The sequence below is a fragment of the Dunckerocampus dactyliophorus genome, chromosome 6 (genome assembly GCF_027744805.1).
Source record: "Dunckerocampus dactyliophorus isolate RoL2022-P2 chromosome 6, RoL_Ddac_1.1, whole genome shotgun sequence".
Lineage (NCBI taxonomy): Eukaryota > Metazoa > Chordata > Actinopteri > Syngnathiformes > Syngnathidae > Dunckerocampus > Dunckerocampus dactyliophorus.
In genome coordinates, this window is record NC_072824.1 from 5,914,674 (window position 1) to 5,935,966 (window position 21,293).

Sequence of the window (21,293 nt, forward strand, 5' to 3'; positions counted from 1 at the left end):
CGCGAGATAGGACTAGGGTATCTTTATTATTAGCCACATATCGTCTGTGGTCAACTTAATCATCGCATCCACACACAGCTGAGTATTTACTTTTGATTACATAAGAATGCTGTCATATTATGAAATTTATTTATGTATCCGAAAATGCTGTGTTTTAATTGTTACTTGAGGATTTTCCGGAACGTTTGTAGAATGCTGGTCAATGCTGCCGTGCTAGCCAAAACTAACTATCACGCTATCGGCTTCGGCGTAACATCTCTGGTGGAGGTTGGACGTCGCCTTCCTGTGTGCTTACAACATTTGTAAGAGTTTCATTTTCAACATTAAACGTTACAGCTACGTCTCGGGGAATCACAAAATAGTATGTGTTGTTCGACAGTAAAGTCGTATTTGGGTCATAACTCGCGTAAAGAAGATGCTGACATCAGTTAGCATGTTAGCTCGCTTTGCTATCCGTGTTTACGTCACAGGCCAGACTCAATGTTTAAACTTAAACTGTCCTGCATTCTATTTACATAAGCACATACAGTATGTCGTCTACAGTAGTCAAGTGTAGCATTTTATGTCGGCGTGGTGTCAGTCGGTACTACGAAGTTGTTTACTCACTTTTAAACGTATAATTGTCATATCACATAACGTAATAATTACAGTTTTGGACAAAGCGTTTGGTTATGAAATTCTTATTTTTCCTACTGGAGTTGAAAGAAAAAGAAATGAATACTTATCTTACTCATACAGTAAAAAGCCGCTTTGACTCAATGCATTATGGATGTCCTGCGTTTGTTATGAAAGGAACACCACACAGCACATTTCTAGGCACCTTTTTGTTTACTAATTCTGTGACTTTTTCCCCCTTCTGCGGTGAACCAAAGACAGACATTGAAGTTGTGTTGAGATCTCGTCGCTAAAATGGTAAGACTCTTCTCACGCTGATGCTCGAATATTTTGTCACTTTGACAAACACTGTCCTCTTGTAGGGTGAACGAAAAGGAACAAACAAATACTACCCTCCGGACTTCAATCCAGCCAAGGTGTGTGTGAAGGATGATGATGATGAGGAGGAGGAGGAGGAGGATAATGTATGTTTTTGGTGCACATTGATTGATTTCTATGTGTTTCCTGTTTGCAGCATGGGTCCCTCAATGGCTACCATAAAACCCACGCTCTTCGCGAGCGAGCCAGGAAGCTGTCGCAGGGCATTCTCATCATCAGGTCAGTATACACACAACCACATACTCTGTAGTAATCTGCATCTGCAACAGCAATCCAAACAATAACGTCTCCCTTTCACTCACTCACTCGGAGGAGGTCTTTACGGACATGTTTTATGCTCGCTGTTGAATGTTTTTGTGCATACAGGTTTGAGATGCCGTATAACATCTGGTGTGACGGCTGCAAAAACCACATTGGCATGGGTACGTACACTCTCGGTCCTGATCGCACTTTGCTCGCTCTCAGCCGGTTCTCAGTGTCACGTCCTTCCCGTTCAGGGGTGCGTTATAATGCGGAGAAGAAGAAAGTGGGCAACTACTTCACCACGCCCATCTACAGGTGAACACAAACGCTACTTGTCTCGTCAAATCATAACCGAAAAGCTTTTAACACAGGATCGCCTGTGACAGGTTCCGGATGAAGTGCCATCTGTGCATCAACTACATTGAGATGCAGACGGACCCGGCGGCGTGCGACTACGTCATTGTGAGCGGCGCCAGTAGGAAGGAGGAGCGCTGGGACATGGCGGAAAATGAGCAGATCCTCACCACAGGTACACAGACATTAGGGATGTCCCGATCCGAGCTTCAGGATCGAGATAGGCTGCCGAGCCGCTGTATTTTGAAGATCGGATAATATCTGCTTCCGCCACGAGATCGGAACGATACGGTTGCCGTATAACGTTCATAACTCTGGGCCACACTCAAGTGTGGTAGGTGTGCTAATGCGCCTCAAAGCTGGTTGCCACTCGACTCCCACCAACCGCAACCGTACCGTGGTGAAGTTAGTTTCACATTGGATATTGGGCTCCGTAGGTACAGCGGTAGTTCCCCATCACTGTGCCCAGACTGCTGTGTCATGTTGCGGGGATCTCGCAGGGGAAGTGTCGCTCAACCGCTGGTTGTTTATACTAGGGGCCGTAAATAAATTACTATTGCTTTGAAGAGAGTTTGTTAAAAAAAAAAATGTCATGTACAGTTGTGTGCGAAAGTCAGGACAACCCTTTAAAAACAGCATATTTTATATATGAAAAAGTTAATATTCATATTCATAGTCTCTCTGGTATATGGGGAAAGGAAATATTATTATCAGGAAATATTAATGCAAAGTCGGGGCACCTTGAGCTCAAACCTTTACCAGCTCATTAGTCCTGAATCTTGTGTGAACAAGTGTTGTTAGGGAGCGCCAGCTCGTGCCAATTTCAGGGTTTCTTAAACACAGCGACTCCACATACCTTGTGTCAACACTCAGCAACCATGGGTCCCTCTAAGAAGCTGTGTAAGACAGGAAAAATAAGTTATTGATCCCCATAAAGCCGGAGAGGGCTACAAGAAGATAGCGAAGCGATTTTGCCTTACAGTTTCCCCAGTGTGAGTTATGGTGAGGAGAACTGTGGAGGACAAGATGAGATCTGGAAGACCAAGGAAACTCTCGGAGGGAATAGCTTGTGGGCAGGTCAGAAAGGTCAATCAAAACCAACATTTGACTTCAAATTTGACCTTCTGCAAAAGAAAACCTTACCTGTGTCCTCAGCAGCATTTCATGAAAGGAACACCTTGCCAGCTGTTAAATATGGGGGTGGATCCATCGTGCTTTGGCGTTGTGTTGCAGCCAGTGAGACAGGAAGCACTGCTTGGGTGGCGGGAAGAATGGATTCCATTAAATTAAATACCGTCAAATTCTGGAGGCAAATACCACGGCATCTGTAAAAAAGCTGATAAAAACATGGAGTACCTCAAAAAACACAAGCTAAATGTTTTGCGATGGCCTTCACAGTCTCCAGACTTAAGCATCATTGAAAATCTGTGGGTAGCTCTTAAAAGACGACCCAAAAATATTGCACAACTGGAAGGCGTTTGCAAGGAAGAATGGGGGGGGAAATCCCAAATAATAGAATCCAGAGATGTGATATCTGTGATATTTCCCAGAGGGGGTCTTACTAAGTTCTGAGGGTAATAATGCTGTAGGGTGCCCCGAGTTTTGCACATGTCAAAATGTTTTTTATTTTTGTAATTTTGTTCAATTTATAAAATAAAATGTAACTATCCATTAATGTTTCCTGATTATATTGTCCTTTTTCCCATATACCAGAAAGACTATGTATGCTGTTTTTAAAGGGGTGCCCTGACTTTCACACACAACTGTATTCTAAATCACACCAAAAAATCTATAACCATGTCAAATGATTAGTCCTACCCTAAAAATATTTTGCACACCCATTTTTTTTTTTTGCCATTTTAGCTTTTATGAATGGCCTTTTATTGGATCTTTTATTGGATTATGGGCCTGACTCACAGGGGTTTGTTGCAAAAGCCAAAAAACAACATTTTTGGACATGCTGTGTAATAAAAAAAGTAAATTCAGCAATACTTTGTTTACATTATTTTGAATGTTTTGAAGAGCTATTTTCATAACCATATTTAATTCCCTGTGATTGGCTGGCGACCAGTCCAGGGTGTACCCAGCCTGTCGCCCGAAGTCAACTGGGATAGGCTCCAGCATGCCCCCGCGACCCTAATGAGGAGAAGCGGCATAGAAGATGGATGGATGGATATTTAATCCCACAAATGCATGTCTGTAACAAAAGTTTATTATTATTTTTAAAAAATGATCTGGGTCGGATCGGAAAGACAATACAAAATATCGGATCGGATCAATAGCCAAAAAATGTGGATCGGGACATCCCTAACAGACATCAGCAGTTTTGTGGCCACTGCATTTCATACATATACAATAGAAAAGTTGGTAGTAGTCGGTGTACAGCTTGTATAGCGGTATACAAGTACTATCCACTAAAAAGTCAACACACAGCCATTATCGTCCAAACCAGGGGTGCCGATTGATCGCGAGCTACCGTTTGATCGCATAACCGTCACTTTGTAGTTGTCATGACATCAGTCAGCTGACATTAAGCTCCCCTCCTGATTCGCTCTTGCTCCCCCGTAGCAATGGTGACCAGACGTCTCAAACTACACACGGAGATGCAACTTTCATCTTCCGATTATAGATAAACTAACTCATATCTATAACAAAAGTTATGTAGATTATGATTATGCTAGTTGTGTAGAAAAAAAGTGAATTGTTTGATTGTTTTGCTTCGCGTCATGAACCATTGCTGAAACCTTTTTAATATGTGGCCTTGATCTGCTGCATTGTCTTTTGCATAATCTTTTTAATTTCTTGTGTATCGGTAATATTTGATAGCAAATGCTAACTGGACATAATACATGAAGTGTGTGTCGGGTACTCGGGTTATGTACACAACTATTGAGGAATTATGTGTAATTATCTTTATTGCCATAATGCATTAAATTGTGAATGATATCAACTACTTCGATTACCTGTAAACTTGAGTGACTGTGAAATACCAATACTAATATATACTGTAATAATATAATTACACACACACACACACACATGCATACATACATATATACATATGTGTATATATATATATATACATGTGTATGTATATACATGTATGTGTGTATATACATGTTATGTTTTATATTAAGAGAGAGATCATGTCAACTTATAACTTGCATGCTGAAAAAGTGCAGGCACCCCGATATACATGTACAATGTACATAAATACTCTCTGTATTCTGTATTATTAATAGGAGGTAGATCTTTGGGAATTGATCATTTTAAAAGTAGCTTGCAGGCTGAAAAAGTGTGAGCACCCCTGGTCTAAACAACTGGCAACACAAGCGTGTAGCAAGGTGATTGTGTAATACCTGCAGTCAAGCGCGGTAGTGGTGGTGGCGTGCATGAGTGCTGCCGCCACAGGGGAGCTGGGGTTCGCTGAGGGGAAATAATAAATCCAACATGCACCGTGACATTCCAACCCACAGAGCGCGAAGAAAAGGAGAAGCTGGAGACTGATGCCATGTTCAAGCTGGACCACGGTGGGAAGGACAAAGAGAAGCTTACCAAGGCGCTCCCCTCGCTGGTGGAGCTTCAGGACTACCAAGCAGGCTGGAAGGATGACTTTCAGCTCAACAGCGCCCTCCGCAGGAAGTTCAGAGTAAGACAACCACTTGTGTTGAAGCACAGACGCTGAAACCACTGACTGGTTCTCACTTGGTGGCTTAGACAGAGAAGAAGGTGATAGCGGAAAAGGAGGAAAAGGACGACGCGGTGAGGGCGAGGACCAACCTGTCCATCCCGCTGCTTCCCGAGAGGGACGAGGACAAGAGGTTGGCGGCTCTGCTCAGCTACCAGACGCCAGACTGTGAGTCTCCTCCGTTCTTTTATTGACATTGCTGCACTCCATTGTTTGTTATTATTTATATTTCTGTATTATTGTTATTTAATAATGGCTAGAAATGTCTCTTTCATTAAAAAGTGATGTGAATGCTCAGAGATCAATGGCTGATACATCACAGCACATCATAGCAATCCCCCATGTGCTTGTAAATATACTTTAACTGATATGGTCTTCGATGTGGGCGTGGTCAGTTTAAATGCTCCTCCCCTCCTCCCTCAGCCTATGAGGACAGGCAGCGCTGCAAACGCAAGGAGATCTCCTCACGCTCGTGGTTCATCTCCCCTCCGGCCACACCAGGGGGCGCCGCTGGGGGTCTGCTCCACAAACTGGGCCTGCAAGGGAAAGAGGCAGCAATGGCCAAAGCGCTGAGCCCCTCCCAGCTCATCCGCAAGCCCTGCGCCACGCTCGCCCGCAGGAAGTCCGACCCCGGGGACGGGTCACAGGCGAGTCAAGGGCAGGGAGTAAGTGAGATGAGCAGCACCACTGAGGAAGAACGTGAGGCGGTCCCAAGAACTCAGGACTGTGAGAAGACACAGAAGGACACCAGTTTCGGGAGTTTGGGCTCGCTGGTGCCGAACTACAGCGACTCAGACTCAGACCACGGACACTGAGAAGAATCAAACAGACTTTTTGTAGGCTGACCTCGTTATTTAATGCTGGAATGACAGACTGAAACGGATGACGTCTCCATGTGACTTCAGAATGTACTGCTGGAGTCTGCTTGCGACACCGCGACTCTAACAGGACATCCACTCCGTATCTATTGATTTTCTCTCGCAAACACAAGCTGATTCCACATAACTGCTGGGAAGCTAGCTCGGTGGTACTTTCAGAACAGTTACAGTATGTTATGAAGTGGAACTGCTCACTTTTAAGAAAGTCTGAAGTTTGGATTGACTGAATGTTGGAATCAACTTTCAAGTGGAAAAGCTGCATCATGAAAGCTCATTCAGTGGTGTAATGTGCCTCATATAGAGGACACAGATAATCCCTTGGGAACATCGCAGAATACAATTTAAGATCAACTTCCTCAGAGTCCTATAAATTATTTTTTTTTGCAATAAATGAAACATGTATTGAAGTATTTCCAGCAGGTTAAAATAGTACAAATGCCAGATTGTTGTTTTTTTTAATATGGGTATGAGGATTATAAAGTAAAGTTACACTAAGTTACAAATATTTATTTTTGTTGAATGCACCTGTCAACAGCATCCCTTTGCGTCCTTTTGAAGGATGACGGCTACATTTTTACGATGAACTACTCGTTTGTGTACTGAAAATAAGCAATCAACATTTTTTTGGTAAAAATCCAAGATCCACAATTTTCACCCCACGTCAACTCAGTTTAAAAAACAACCACAAAAACAGCTGTTTATTTAGTGGTGAAAATAGGTGATAAAATGTTCAACTAATTTTCAATGTTGGTATAACATGAAGCTAGATAGCTCCAGTTTAGTACATGGGAATAGGAAATAGTAATACATTAATCCCTCATTGAGTGCTGTTAATTGGTTCCAGACCCGAGCGTGATAGGTGAATTTCTGTGAAGTAGGATTCCTTAATTATAAATGGAATATTTTCATAATGAAAGCATAGAAAACCTGTTTACGACCTTCTAAAGACGGGTTTAAACATTATTAGAGCATATCATTACGTCTTTGAATGCGTCTTCTGAAGCCCTTATATTTGTGTTTTACTTCATTTAACCATTTTACGCTTGAAAATGCTTAATTTAGGCAAAAACATTTAAAATTTGCTTAATTATGCCTATTTTTTGAAGACTAATAGGCTGTATTCAACCATGAAACAGCATGTTTTATTAATACATTTTTGAAAAAACATTATTATTATTGTAGTCTGTTCCAGGGTCAAACTGTGGCCATCATAACATCTTAATAACTGTTTTAGGTCACATTTTATACAAGTGTAAAACAAGTTAATCAAAACTTATGGAATAAAAATGATGCTTTCAACCAAAATGCAAATGACGGTCAGTGACAACGGTTTGCAAAGCAAAGTCCAGTTTTGTTGACCAAATATTCCCCTATGAACTTCAGCCTTTGTGGAGTTTCCCATTGCAACACATTCCCTCCTTTGAAAGTTGGGTAGTTTGACAAACTGCTGTCTCTTCTTGTGTCATATGACGTGAGAGGGGGCGGAGACAAGGTTTGCTATAGCTGCTGACGTCCCTTCGAGGGCACCCACAGTCCACTCAAGTCGACATGGCTGGACGGATTCTGCGACTATTCTTACTTCTGTGTTTGCTGTGTGTGGCCAGCGGAGGGCTGAAGTCGAAATTGTGAGGTATCACACTCTAGTGCAGGCCCTAAATCACCTTTGACCTACTGACTGACTGTGCTCTTTTCAGGAAAAAAATCCTCCACAAGTAAGTGCTGACGTCATAGGCGGCTGCTGCTTTACGTCCGTAAGTTCTAAGTTGTGAATTTTCCACAGGGTAGGCCTTCGGAAATCGCACGTCGTACCTCCTCCACCGTAAGTGAGCACAAAGACACAGTCCTTTGTTTCGTGGATGAACCTAAGAAAGTCAACTTTAAGAGTAGTCAGTGTACAGCCTGTATAGCAATATAGTAGTGTAGTAGCCACTGACAATGAGTCAACACACAGCCATGATAGCTGGCAACACAAGTAAGAACCAAGATTATTGTGGCTTGCCTGCAGTCAAGCATGGTGCTGGTAGTGTGCACGAGTGCTGCCGGCACCGGTGGAGCTGCAGCTCACTGAGGGAAAGATGAATCCCACCATGCACCTGTGCAGACATGACCCCACTTCCTTTTTGTTTTTTTTCTCAAGGTGAATGAGTTGTGACCGCATGCGGCATATCATGCATTGTCTTACTGATGAAGTAACCTTCAAACACACTTTGTTCATAGAGCTTAGCACTTTTGATGGGATTTCCATTATTGAGGCAGTCACCTCTTGTCCCACCTCTTGACCGCAAACATCTGTCACGGTTGTTGCACGTGTTAAATACACGTTATCTGAAGTCATTCATTGTTTACTTTCAGGGCACCACAGCCGGCGGTGGTACCAGTGGTGGTACCAGTGGTGACACCACAACCCAATGTCCCGAGGTACTGTCCAGTGAAACATTTTAATGCTTCAAGTGTACAGTGGACCCTAAGAATGATGCAGTTGTTTTGGTGAAAGTAACTCAAAAGTACACATAGCAGTAGTGTAAAGCGGTAATATGCTACAGGGTGGGCACAAATATGTCTATGAAGTTTAATGAAAAATATGTCATATAAATAAGTAATATAAACACATATTTTTATTTCTAATTTATTGTGTTAATTGGGTTTTATTTCTGTTCTATATGTTTATGTATTTTTTTACAATTATTTAAAAAATATTTTTATCACTTTGAATTAATGATCAATTATTACTCATGATTAATTTTTTTAATTAACCTTTTTTGTATAATGTATGTATATTCTATGTGTTTATTACATGCCCTTTATGGACACCCTTTCTAATATGTCATATAACTAATGACTTTTGACTGACATGCTTTGGGAGTCACAAATTGTGGGCATAACTTCTTTTTGCACTCTTTTTTGCCTCTTTGTTTAGTTTTGTTTGCCTTTTTTATTTAGTTATTTTTACTTTGTTTCTGTGAAAGTGACTCAAAAGTGCACACTGAAGTTGTGTAACGCAGTAACACCCATTGTACAGGTGGTCCCTCACGTCTATATGCTTAAAATGTTATTTTGAATGTAATGTATTAATTTAAGTATATTTGTATTTATATTATTATTTTATATTGATATATTATGATATAATACATATATTATTATATAATTTATGTATTATATATTATATATTTATGTATTTATATTATTATCCCTCCACAAGCTAGCGTATACATATATTATTATATAATTTATGTATTATATCATATACATTATATATGATTATTTATTATTATATATTATTATTATATATCATATATATTTATCTATTATTTTATATTTATAGCTTAATTGTTTTTTAATTAATTTAATTCATTTATTAAAATATTTTTTCTGTAAATGTATGTATATTATATGTCCAAACTTTCAGACCAAGCTGTTTGATATGTCATATAACCACCGTAAATTCTGGAGTATAAGCCGCACCCACTAAACTCAGTGTCCACGTCATAAAATGGGGTATTTAGTGCATAGAAATACGTAACACAGGAAGATTTTTTTACCTTTTAAGAAAATAAATGCTTTTTTTCCAAACGTGCCAAACAGTGGTGCAACACAACTATTTAAACAGTGCTACATAATGTGTGTAACATGGATAACCGTAGCCTGCCAGAAAAGTCATTCATTGTCATCCTCTTGGGAACTAAAACCACAAAAGTCTTCCTCTTCTGTGTCAGAATTGAACAGCATCATAATTCCTTCGTCACACACGTCGTCTTTCTCTCTCTTTGTGTTCTCCTCTTCGTCTGGCAGTCGTCTCAGCCTTTCAGACCCCGTTGAAGATGGTGTTTTCTCTGCTCCACCAACAGACGTGTGCAAAAGTTGCACAGTTCCTTCTCTGACAGCCAAATCCATCACCTTTAACTTCAAAGCAGCATCATATGCATTTCTTTGTGTGTTTTCTATAATGGAAGATTGTATTAGTATACGTGAGCGCATATGACGTGTACGTCTGTGGCGCTACGTACATTGCATAAGTTTTACGTAGGGTCAGTCGGGGAATTGCTGGACATTACACACTATTTTTGCTGGAGTTATCACTCTGGCCTTCATAAGAACCATGGTACAATGGGACCAGTGATACCATGGGCCGCCTTTGAGTCACCATAGTGCGTGGGAAGGATGCAGGTTTGTGTCAACAATGCCATCGCTGTACAAATTCCAGTACGTCTCCACTTTCATATGTTACATTTCTTTTTGTTTTCATTCATCATAACAGGCTTTGCAATCTTGGCAGTATATTTATGGTGTTTATTGAATAATTCCAACTCCAACAATCCAATCCAATGAGAAAGGTGGCTTCTCTGCATTTTTTTGTTGTTTCCTGATCTTTTTTGGACTTTACGGTGGACTATCTTAGTAATAGCGTTTTCCAAAATACATATTTAAACGATTTGTAGTAGTTCTGAAGTATAGGAGATGTCACGAGATTAGAACATGACCACATATTAGCCGCACCGCTGTATAACCCGCAGGGTTCAAAGTTTGAGAAATACAGTAAGTAGTGGCTTATACACTGGAAATTACTTTCAAAGGCAGCAACAATTCTTTTTGCCCTTTCGTGACAATGACCTATGACGAAATGTGTCAGGTTCACCTTGGTAGCCCCAGACCTGCTGAGGGCGGACAGCCAGGAGAACATCTACCTGCAGGCTGAAGGTATAGGCACCCCCGTCGAGGTCCACATCACCATCATGGACTTCGGCAGGATCACCACGTTGCTCACGGACAAGATCACACTGGATCAAGGCAACAACTTCCACGCCCTCCAAGCTGTGCAGGTAAAGCACACCTTGACTCCTTGTGAGATATGAGAGTGGAATAAAAACAAGTAACAGAACATGTACGCCATTATTGTGTTTCCCCAGATGCCCTCTGGACCTTTGAATCGTGATGAGACAAAGAACAAATACGTGTGGCTGATGGTGAACTTTGTCAACTATCACAAGGAGGAGAGAATCGTGCTGGTGTCCTTTCACTCGGGGTACATCTTCATCCAGACGGACAAGCCTATCTACAACCCTGGAGACGAGGGTGAGGCCTGACATACACTACGCAACGTACACAATGACTAGTCAAGCGGGTATTTAGAGCAGATGATAAGTTTAGGCATATTTTCCATAGATATTCTCCTTAGAAAGACAAAAGCTGACTTTTACTTTCTTAAATATTCAGCTTTGGCCTTCATTAATATTAATTGAGCCGTAGCACTGTACTTGTTCAGTTCTAACATTCATCCTCACAAATACAACTTGACCAGTCATTGTGCACACGGCTTCTAAGGGCAAATGCTTCACATTCTTACCTCTCTCTTCGTCCTCAGTGCGCTTGCGAGCGTTTGTGTCGTCTCCGTCCTTCAAGGCTTTCGACAGTTCTCTGACAATAGACGTGCAGGTGAGGACAAACCATTGTTTCACTCTCCTTACAAATACTGCTGGACTTCCATTTCGAAAATCGTATTTTTTGTGACAAAAGTGCATCTAAATTCACATGAACTTACATGACGTCATGCCAGACTTCAGCTCAATGAGCATCTAAAGGATTCATACCACATTTTTACTTTTTCTTTGGCTTTTCAATGCATTTTGTGTTGTGATTCCGCCACAGAAGTTTAGCAATAATGGCAAAAAGGAAAAAAAGTGATGATAACCATAGATTACAGTACGGCAGTACAATACGACAACGTCAACATTGACCATAACAGAAGGAAAACTGAGTGTATGTCTTTTTACACTTGCATGGCAGTTAAAATGTGCATTTGATAGTTTTTATGAATGAATTAAGGTTTTATGATGGCCGCAGTTTGACCCTGGAGCAGATTATTTGTATTTGCATGATTCCATATGGGAAATATGTGTAAGGACAGTGTCCCTTGTGTGAGGTCGTAAAGTGCTAATAAGCTGTCAGTCAGTCCTCTTTTCTGATGGGATCATGTCGTGTGTGCACCAGAATCCAGAAGGTGTGGTGGTCAAGCAGGTCTTCAGGAGCAGAGCTCCTTACGGCGTCTTCTCAGACTCTTTTCTTCTGCCGGAATTTGCCAAGTAAGTATAAATCTCAGCCATACGATCACTAAAAGGAGCAAGAAAGGCCAACACGAAGCAACTGCAAAGCGAATGATCATTGAGTCTTCATGGCATGTTCCTCATGAACAGTGAAGGCACGTGGAAGGTGATTGCCAAATTTGACCACTGGAAGCAGAACACCTTTACCTCCCAGTTGGAGGTGAAGAAATACGGTACGTAACCTTTGTATGTTCAGCCTGTCCTCCGTTCCCTCCACAAGCTAGCGTCAGCACTCCATCTGTCCGCTTTGAGAGTGTCTTTGTGGAAACGAGCTGTGTTGCATTGCAGTGCTCCCCGCCTTCAACGTCACCTTGACTCCTAGGAAGTTCTTCCTGAGCCTTGATGACGACAATCTGGAGGTGGAGATCTCCGCCAGGTACACACTAGAATGATAAGTGTACCCACAACAGTGCTTACCACGGGATCTATTTGTGGCGGTGATACATCGGTGTTGGGGTCTGTCTCCAGGTATCTGTATGGCGAGCCGGTCCAGGGGACGGCCTACGTGGTGTTTGGAGTGGACGCCAACAAGGAGATGACAAGGTTGCCTTCAGTCAAGCAGGTGTCAAACGTGAGTCGCGTGTCATTTCGAATGTCATGGAAGTGAAGCCTTGTGTTGGTAGTAACAGTGTTTGTGATTGTAGCTGGAGGGCGGAGTCGTCACTCTGAGCATGGACGAGCTCAAGAGGGCGTACCCCAACATGAGGACATTGGTGGGCAGCTCCATCTACATCAAAGCTTCTGTCCTCACCAAGACAGGTAAAGGGCGTCAACTCTTAAACGTCCCATTTTATCGAGTTTAAAAGTCCATCTTGCATCATGGAAGTCCTTTTGTTAAATAATTTCCCTTGTCACCTTTCTTTTTCCACCTTTGAAGGCAGCGACCTGGTTGAAGCGGAGAAAAAAGGGATCAGCATTGTGGAATCTCCGTACATCCTGTCCTTCAAAGACACGCCAAAGTACTACAAACCAGGACTCCCCTTTGACTTCACTGTACGTTCCCCCTTCATGTTCAACTCATCCATCTCATTCATAGCAGCTCAGGTCTCATACCATCTCCTCAGATCCAGGTGACCCACCATGATGGTTCCCCGGCTCGTAACGTCCCAGTGAAGGTGAACTTGCTAGAGGGGCCCGTGATGGTCGGCGTGGGTACAGCGAGGGTCACCATCAACTTGCCCAACGTTCGTCACCCTCAAGGCCTCAGTGTGAGAACAGTTTGCTGATTATGTCGTCAAAGGTGGTTAAAGTGATTGATGCATGTAGTCAATGTTCTTCTGTTCTGTGTCTTCTCCAGGCCGAGACCACACAGGCGGGCCTCAAACCAGAGCAGCAAGCCAAGAACCAAATGTTTCTTTTCCCGTACTTGGCCATGCTCAGTCAGAGCTACCTCTACATCTCCACCAGCACCAACACGCCATCTGTGGGCGACACGCTGTCCCTCAAACTCACCATCGCTGCCGAGCAGATACACAGAGACAACATTCAACACGTCACCTACCTGGTGAGTCCCAGTAATCGTCACAACCATGGCCTCCCTCGTTTTTAACACCCTGTTGTCCCTGCCAGGTGGTCAATAAAGGCAAGATCATCGAAGCCAAGCGAATGGGCGTGTCAGGACAGCTGGTCACCAGCATAGGGCTGACGGTTACCCCCGAAATGATGCCCTCCTTCCGCTTTGTGGCCTTCTACAACCTTCTGGCAGGGACCCGAGAGGAGGTGGTGGCCGATTCCATCTGGGTGGATGTGAGCGACTCCTGCATTGGAGATGTGAGTGCTCCATAGGACATCATGTAAAGCATATCTGTGTTTATAAAACATGCTAAAACCAATCCAATCCAGGTCAAAATATACAAAAAGGTTAAATATAATATGAATACAAAAAATAGAGGCCAATACATTTTTCTCAAATTTTTTTTGTCTATTTTTGTTTTCATTCATTCATTCATTTTCTATAATAATAATTATAGATAATTATAATTAATGCCCACTAGGATTGTGGGGGTATGCTGGAGCCTAGCCCACCTGACTTAGGACAAAAGGCGGGGTGCAGCCTAGACTGGTTGCCAGCCAATCGCAGGGCACATATAGACAACATTCATACTTTAGAGTCTCCAATTAACCTAACATGCATGTTTTTGGAATGTGGGAGGAAACCGGAGTACCTGGAGAAAACCCCCACATACACGGGGAGAACATGCAAACTCCACACAGAGATGTCCATCGGAGATTCTAACCCTGATCTTCCAGATCTCCTGATTATGTGCCCAACATGCTAACCACGAGGCCACTGTGCGGCCTATTTTGTTGTGAAACAAAATGTCCTGATTAACCAAATACTATAGAAATAATTTATAGGCCAGCAAATTTTTTCAGTTTTTATTTTTTGTTGTTTTTTTGGGGGGGGGGGTGAACAAAGTCAAATAGTAGACAAATGTTTATTTAGTATCCAGAGTATCCAAATTGAGGACAATAGTTGTTGTTTTTTTTCAATTCAACATAGAAAATATTTTTTTCACATAACTTTCTAATAACTTGAATAACTTTGGGCATCACTGAGGTTAACTATATTAATCTGTTCCAAAAAAAAAGCATTATTATGTGTACGGGCAATGGTCACATTTTAACATCCTTAACAGCCGTACAAGTGTAAAAAGAAGTTAAGCACAGTATACAAAATTCAAATAAAGCAAACCTGCTTACCTTTTGAAGACAGCTGACAGACATGATGAACAGGGAGCAGGACACCTAGTGGCCTTTTATAGGTATTACTAAGTATTGTGTACTGTGTAAAATGTATATTTACCAGGGCTGTCAAAGTTAATGGAAGTTTCCTTTAACTGCACTATATTTTTTGACCGTGTAGGTACAATATTGAGCAGAACTGGAGAAAGAAAGGCGCATTTTGATCGGTAAATTTAGCTTCAAAGCCCTGGCAGATGGCTCTCACAACAACACCAAAGTTATTTGTATCTACTGTTGCTGTAATTGGAATTGTCACAAACTACGTTGTTGTCGACTTGCCAGAGAGAAGCGAGAAGGTACTGAAGCACTGCCGGTATTTTTTATTTTCATTTATACAGTGGCACCTTGGCATACGAGTGTCCCAACTAACAAGTGTTCTTTTTAAATGCGAGCCGTCTCTTGGCTGATTTTGTGCTCGGAACTGCAAGCTAAAATTTGGGTATGAGCTGCTAGTTAACGGCAGGCATATCTCAGGACAGCTATGTGCGGGCTTCTGTCAATGTGATCATAACTGAACAGCTAGCAGCGCACTAGCATTAGCTGTGCACGAGCTGGATACTGTACATACGTACGTTATAGCCATCTAATTTATCTTATTTATTATCTATTGTGTAAAACTATGACTGGAACAACATCAAATTAAAAGCACGAAATGAATACAGAGCCACCATCCACCAGTATGAGCCTGGACTTGTTTTTCAGAGAGGTTGTGCACCAGAAATATGCACATTAGCACTCAATAAGGTCATCAGATCTTACCTTCCTGCATTCCCACATACTGTCGTATCAACATTTGGGAGCAAATATGAGGTGAAGGAAAAAGGGTAAAAATACAGTATAGTAGTCCATTTGTGTGAATTTCTCTTGGAGATGAATAAAAAATGTATCGTTCTGTGCAGCACATGAGAACGAGAGAAGGTGCGTTCAAGGACCGTTAAACAAAGTGGGACAAATTGCCGTTCGCATTAAACATTCAAAAACTGTGGGATTTTTAACGGAATATTATTTTTGAATAAAGTAATGGCCTATATTTCCAAAATTGATATCCCTTGCAGTTATCATCGTAATTGCTCAAATCAAATCGCTTACTACAAAGATATTTACATCCCTACTTATTATAGATAACAACCTTTTCATCTGCGATTAAATGCGATTAATTATGAGTTACTATGGGCTGATGCGATGAATCATGATTAAATATTTTAATCGATTGGCAGACCTAGTATTTACATATTCATGTGTGCATCTAATTGATATTTAATGAAGTACATTGCTCACATTGTACTCTGCACCCATACATACTTATCCTATGTGGTTCTGTGGTTTCATGTTCTATGTTATCATCAATTTGGGACGTTCGACAACATCTTCAACATCTGAGTGATGCTCAGAGGGATACATTGAGATTGTGTACATGGAGTAAAACTCTTGCATTGTCTTGTTTGTCATTTTGTCCCAGCTGAAAGTAGGACCAGCAGATGGCGTACCACGGGACTACGCCCCCGGGAAGCGCTTCAGCGTCCGTGTGAGAGGTAACCCTGGAGCAAACGTCAGCTTGGTGGCCGTGGACAACTCCGTCTATCTGCTCCGCAAGGACCGCCTCACCCAGAAGAAGGTCTGAGGAAGCATCAACCACTAAATTTGGTGTTCCAATAGCAGACAGCGGTTTCCTGTCTCTTCTCAGATGTGGGACATTGTGGAGCACGGGGACATGGGTTGCACGCGGGGGGGAGGCATCAATGCCAAGGGGGTGTTTAAAGACGCCGGGCTGATGTTCTCCTCCAGCACTGGCTTCAAAACTGACTCCAGGAATGGTACTTGAAGCCTCTGCGAGTTTGTTTGTCCACTACTGATGCAACATTGTCTCTCCTCTCCTGCAGCCCAGCGCTGTCCCGTCAGCAACACAAGGAGGCGCTCTGCTGAGCGCTTACAGCGGAAAGTCCAGTTGGGTGAGTGCACGTGGAACTTAAAACATTGTTAATCCTGTACACCAGAGGTGTCCAAACTTTTTCCAACAAGGGCCACACACCGATAAATAAAAGATAAATAAAAGGATGTAAGGAACTCTTTGATATTTTGTACACATCATATACAAACATATATATATATATATACACAAACACATACATATACATATATATAGATATATACTGTGTATATATCTATATATATGTATATGTGTGTATGTGAGTGTATATATACACACACACATATATATATATACACATACATACATACATAGCCTATATACAGTATATATATATATATATATATACAGTATATATATATATATATATATACAGTATATATATATATATATACATACAGGTATATATATATATATATATATATATATATATATATATATATATATATATATATACAGTATATATATATATATATATATACAGGTATATATACATATACAATAAAAGGCATAGAAAATGGATGGATGGATATACACATACATATTATATATATGTGTATATACATTTTGTTTCTCAAAATACTACTTTATAAAAAAAATCATCTTTATGCTACAACTTTTTTCTCTGTATAATTTGACTTTATTCTTCTAAAACTACAGCTGCGTTTTCCATTTCTGATGATGTTTTTTTTTTCTAACGATTTCAACTTTCTTCTTCTACATTCTCTCAATATTTTGGCTGTATTGCTGTAAAATTATTGTTAATTATTGTTATCACGTTAACTTGTATTTTTAGATTGTGCTGTGGGCCAATAAAAACAGCAGCGGGCTGCAAATGGCGCCCAGGCCGCACTTTGGACACTCCTGCTGTACACTATTTGAGTTTTATGATGTTTTCAATGCAGCTGCATTTGAATGCAGTAAAACACGGCAGGGGCATTGTTGTGTACGTTGCAGAGAGCCACTACAAGGAGCAACTGCAGCATCGCTGCTGCAGAGACGGACTACGGGACGTCCCCATGCCTTACTCGTGCACCAGGCGCTCCCTCTACATCACCGAGGGCTGGGAGTGCATCCGGGCCTTCCGCTACTGCTGCGCCACCTATCGGGACCAGGTGCTGGATACCGAGCTGCCCACCACCTTTGCGCCCACCACCGTCCCACCCACCACTACACCCATGCCCACCGTTACTCGGCTTGTAACGTTTGGAGCCATGATCCCCCTTCGAAGAGAAATGTTTGGTAAGTCCATAAGTCCATCACAACAGAATGTGGACTGCTGATCCCATGTGAATTAATGTGCTCTTGTAGACTGGGGACGCGGACCACCAGGACCCGAGAGGTCTGTTGTTGCGTATAGCAACGCCCATAAGACCATCGCTGCTCCAGAGGTGTATGCCAGGAGACCAAATGTGGTGAAGCAGGAAGCCCCGCCACAAGAGGCGTATGAGGAGTATGAGGAATATGAGGAAGAAGAGTACCTGGAGGAGGCTGATGTTTACCTGCGCTCAAAGTTCTTTGAGTCATGGCTGTGGACCGACATTAACCTGCCCAGCATCGCCGACAGCGATGGGTGAGTGAGGCCAGAAGAGACAAACTAATAAATAAGCTTTATTGAAAAGCAGGCTTCACTACACATCTTAAAACGACAGCGCTCTGCCAGCTATGCATCAGTCACCTGTAGGCTATAAGTTTGATTGTTTTATTGTTCTTAATAGGCTAACTTAGCATGATGTGAGTGTAATGTTGGCACTTGAGCTCATATAGCTGTGCTAGTGTGAGCTTCATGGAGTGTTTGCCCAGTGACATGTTCATTTGTGGAGTAGAATGCTAGCATTGCTGTTTGTGCTTTCCCCTGTTGCCTCCCTAAGATATCTGTGGGGTCTAATCCATCAGGTTGGCGTCGAAGGACGTGACCCACGCTTTACCTGACAGCATCACAGAGTGGGGGGTTCTGGCTATCAGCTCCTCGCCTCACACAGGTAAGAAGACCACCGTCGCTTGGGTGCTAAGGTACACACAGGAACATTCCTCTCTGCACGCAGAACATGCACTGTGCGTAGGGCCCCACAATCCAGGAGGAGCCTCATTTTGCTCAAGGGGGCGCATTCTTGGCAAGTGTGCAAAGGAAAATTCTGCTTAGAGTTGACCCTGGGTACACCTGCACAAGCTAATGAGCTCCTACACAATAAAAATACTTCCTAGAAGAGTGGAAGCTCTTCTAGCCGCCAAGACTCCACTGTCTTCACTTTTAGGTTTCTGCGTCGCCGAGCCGTACAACGTGAGAGCCTGGAAACGTTTCTTCGTGGACTTGAAGCTTCCGTACTCAGTGGCGAGGAACGAACAGGTGGAGATTAAAGCGGTGATCCATAACTACGGCTACGACGACCTGCATGTAAACGCCACACTTTCATGACCGTCTTTCATGGTTTGGATGGATCCGTTCAAGCGGGTTGTGTCCTTATGCGGCCCTCTCAGGTCCGTGTGGTTTTGATGAAGACGGAAGACATGTGCAGTATCGCTTTCAAGGACAGACACACACAGGAGGTGACGCTGGCGGCGGGGACTTCCAAGGCGGTGCCTTACACCATCATGCCTCTGGCGGTGGGCAAGCTCCCCATCGAGGTGATGGTGGTGGCCCGGGACATGATGGGAGGAGACCGCGTCCAGAAGCTTCTGCGGGTGGTGGTGAGTGGACCGTGATGGCCCAAATAAAAGTAAAGTGTGTTAAACATGTCAACTGAGCAGTCTCATGGTGAACCCAAACAGATGGATGGGGTCCAGAAGACCAAAGTCAGGACTACCGTGTTGAACCCGTCTGCTGAAGGAGGTGTGGACAACGATACCAATCAACTTTAACCTTAGCAGCTCGTTGATATCAGGGAAATCTGACATTTTCTGCTTCCTCCATCTTGTCCAGGAAGGCAGATGGTCCAGGTGGGCAAGGTGGACCTGGAGGGTGTGGTACCAAACTCGGCACCAGAAACGTTCATCAATGTCAGAGGTCAGGCGTGGACCCGTCGGTGATATGGAATGAGAGGAGAGGATGATACTTGACTGCTGCTTCCTCTTCCAGGGAACGTTTTGGCCGACAGCATCGACAACTCCATCAGCGACGACTCCCTGGCGTCTCTCATCCGCATGCCCGGCGGCTGCGTTGAGCAGAACCTGGCCACCATCACGCTGCCGCTCATTGCCACCCTCTACCTGGAACGCACCGACGACTGGGAGAGCGTGGGCGTGCTGCGCAAAGCGGACGCGCTGCGATACATAAGGAGAGGTGACTGGCATTGATGGATACCAGGGTGGATGATACTGTGTCTTGTTGGATATGTGCATGGATACATTGGTGGATGACACTGTTTTTGGATGGCTGGATGAAAAAATACGATGTATGATACTTGAATAGCTTTATGGAAGGATACAAGGATGATATTTGGATGAATGATACTGTATTAGGATAGATGTGTGAATGGATACATTGATGGTGGCATGGATGGATGATACTGTTTTTGAATGGCTGTATGACAGGACACATTGACGGATGATATTTGGATGGATGTATGAATGGATAAAGGGACGCACGGATGGGAACATAGGTGGATGAATGGATGATATTTAGATGGATGGTGCTGTGTTTGGGTGGGTGTATGAATGGAAACAGGTGGATGGATGGATGTTTTTTGATGGTTGGATGGATATGACACAAATGGATGGATGATATTGTGGTTGTATGTAATTGATACATGGGTGGAGGAATAGATAGCTGGGTGATGTTTGGATGGTATTTTGATGGATGGATGATAGTTGGGTGGATGATTTGAGGCATGGATGATCCATGGATGGATGCATGTGTGGATGATGGATGGTGACACTCTTTAATTTCACAACATACTGTAACTGGATGGATGATGCAGACATAGTAGGATGCAGGAGGAATGTTGTGATGGATGTTGTAGTTGATGGATGGACGTTTACTTGGATTTTACGTTTACTTGAAGTCCAACAGACGGAAGGATGGATGCCGTAATAAGTGCTTGGGTGTCCGGATTGTTGGCTGATGCAGCAATAGCGGGCTTGATGGTTGACTATTTGATGGATGGATGACAAAAGGGCTAGATGGTTGGATGAGAATTTCTTTGCTGTCTCCAGGCTATGAGAACCAACTGGCCTACAAGAAGATGGATGGTTCTTACCCCCCCTACAGGAGGGAAGGTGCAAGTACTTGGTATGTTTTCTTTTTGTTCGACCTGTGTCATACTTGATAACTTTCCTTCAAAGACAAGAAATGGACTTTTGCTCGTTAGTGCTATTGATTGAATAATCAATGAAAGAATGAATGAAAGATGGATGTTGGAGTGTCATCT

The 21,293-nt window shown here is 42.6% G+C and overlaps 2 protein-coding genes across 4 annotated transcripts in view; both read left to right on the plus strand.

Moving 5' to 3' along the window:
• Window positions 1-9: 9 nt before the first annotated feature.
• On the plus strand, window positions 10-7,782 carry yju2b (YJU2 splicing factor homolog B). Of its 3 annotated transcripts, none has more exons than XM_054778166.1 (10): window positions 10-302; window positions 873-912; window positions 978-1,031; window positions 1,130-1,212; window positions 1,360-1,415; window positions 1,491-1,551; window positions 1,623-1,765; window positions 5,067-5,239; window positions 5,308-5,446; window positions 5,702-7,782. In XM_054778166.1, the coding sequence occupies exons 2-10, from the start codon at window positions 910-912 to the stop codon at window positions 6,091-6,093; spliced, it is 1,104 nt and encodes a 367-aa protein (XP_054634141.1). In that variant the 5' UTR covers window positions 10-302; window positions 873-909; the 3' UTR covers window positions 6,094-7,782. The 3 variants fall into 3 exon arrangements, with proteins under 3 accessions (XP_054634141.1, XP_054634143.1, XP_054634142.1); XM_054778168.1 differs by having other exon boundaries at window positions 254-302; window positions 877-912; XM_054778167.1 differs by having other exon boundaries at window positions 295-361.
• Window positions 7,671-21,293, plus strand: part of LOC129182277 (complement C3-like) — a 37,408-nt gene continuing 23,785 nt past the window's right edge. Inside the window, exons 1-28 of the mRNA XM_054778161.1 lie at window positions 7,671-7,781; window positions 7,851-7,868; window positions 7,937-7,975; window positions 8,509-8,574; window positions 10,784-10,973; window positions 11,061-11,226; window positions 11,516-11,586; window positions 12,142-12,233; window positions 12,345-12,427; window positions 12,543-12,630; window positions 12,723-12,825; window positions 12,899-13,013; window positions 13,132-13,247; window positions 13,319-13,462; window positions 13,552-13,758; window positions 13,824-14,024; window positions 16,459-16,614; window positions 16,684-16,813; window positions 16,880-16,948; window positions 17,884-18,168; window positions 18,238-18,499; window positions 18,823-18,908; window positions 19,182-19,321; window positions 19,405-19,614; window positions 19,696-19,756; window positions 19,847-19,930; window positions 20,003-20,206; window positions 21,079-21,154. Of these exons, the coding sequence (XP_054634136.1) occupies window positions 7,705-7,781; window positions 7,851-7,868; window positions 7,937-7,975; window positions 8,509-8,574; window positions 10,784-10,973; window positions 11,061-11,226; window positions 11,516-11,586; window positions 12,142-12,233; window positions 12,345-12,427; window positions 12,543-12,630; window positions 12,723-12,825; window positions 12,899-13,013; window positions 13,132-13,247; window positions 13,319-13,462; window positions 13,552-13,758; window positions 13,824-14,024; window positions 16,459-16,614; window positions 16,684-16,813; window positions 16,880-16,948; window positions 17,884-18,168; window positions 18,238-18,499; window positions 18,823-18,908; window positions 19,182-19,321; window positions 19,405-19,614; window positions 19,696-19,756; window positions 19,847-19,930; window positions 20,003-20,206; window positions 21,079-21,154 (3,539 nt within the window). The 5' untranslated portion in view covers window positions 7,671-7,704. The remainder of the gene's footprint in view (window positions 7,782-7,850; window positions 7,869-7,936; window positions 7,976-8,508; window positions 8,575-10,783; window positions 10,974-11,060; window positions 11,227-11,515; window positions 11,587-12,141; window positions 12,234-12,344; window positions 12,428-12,542; window positions 12,631-12,722; window positions 12,826-12,898; window positions 13,014-13,131; window positions 13,248-13,318; window positions 13,463-13,551; window positions 13,759-13,823; window positions 14,025-16,458; window positions 16,615-16,683; window positions 16,814-16,879; window positions 16,949-17,883; window positions 18,169-18,237; window positions 18,500-18,822; window positions 18,909-19,181; window positions 19,322-19,404; window positions 19,615-19,695; window positions 19,757-19,846; window positions 19,931-20,002; window positions 20,207-21,078; window positions 21,155-21,293) is intronic.

What these genes read in the sequence shown, in the direction of transcription:
- yju2b (XM_054778166.1), top strand. An exon ending in TTCACCACGCCCATCTACAG is followed by an intron (nt 1,552 to 1,622) that starts GTGAACACAAAC and finishes CGCCTGTGACAG; the next exon opens with GTTCCGGATGAAGTGCCATC. An exon ending in CAGCTACCAGACGCCAGACT is followed by an intron (nt 5,447 to 5,701) that starts GTGAGTCTCCTC and finishes CTCCTCCCTCAG; the next exon opens with CCTATGAGGACAGGCAGCGC.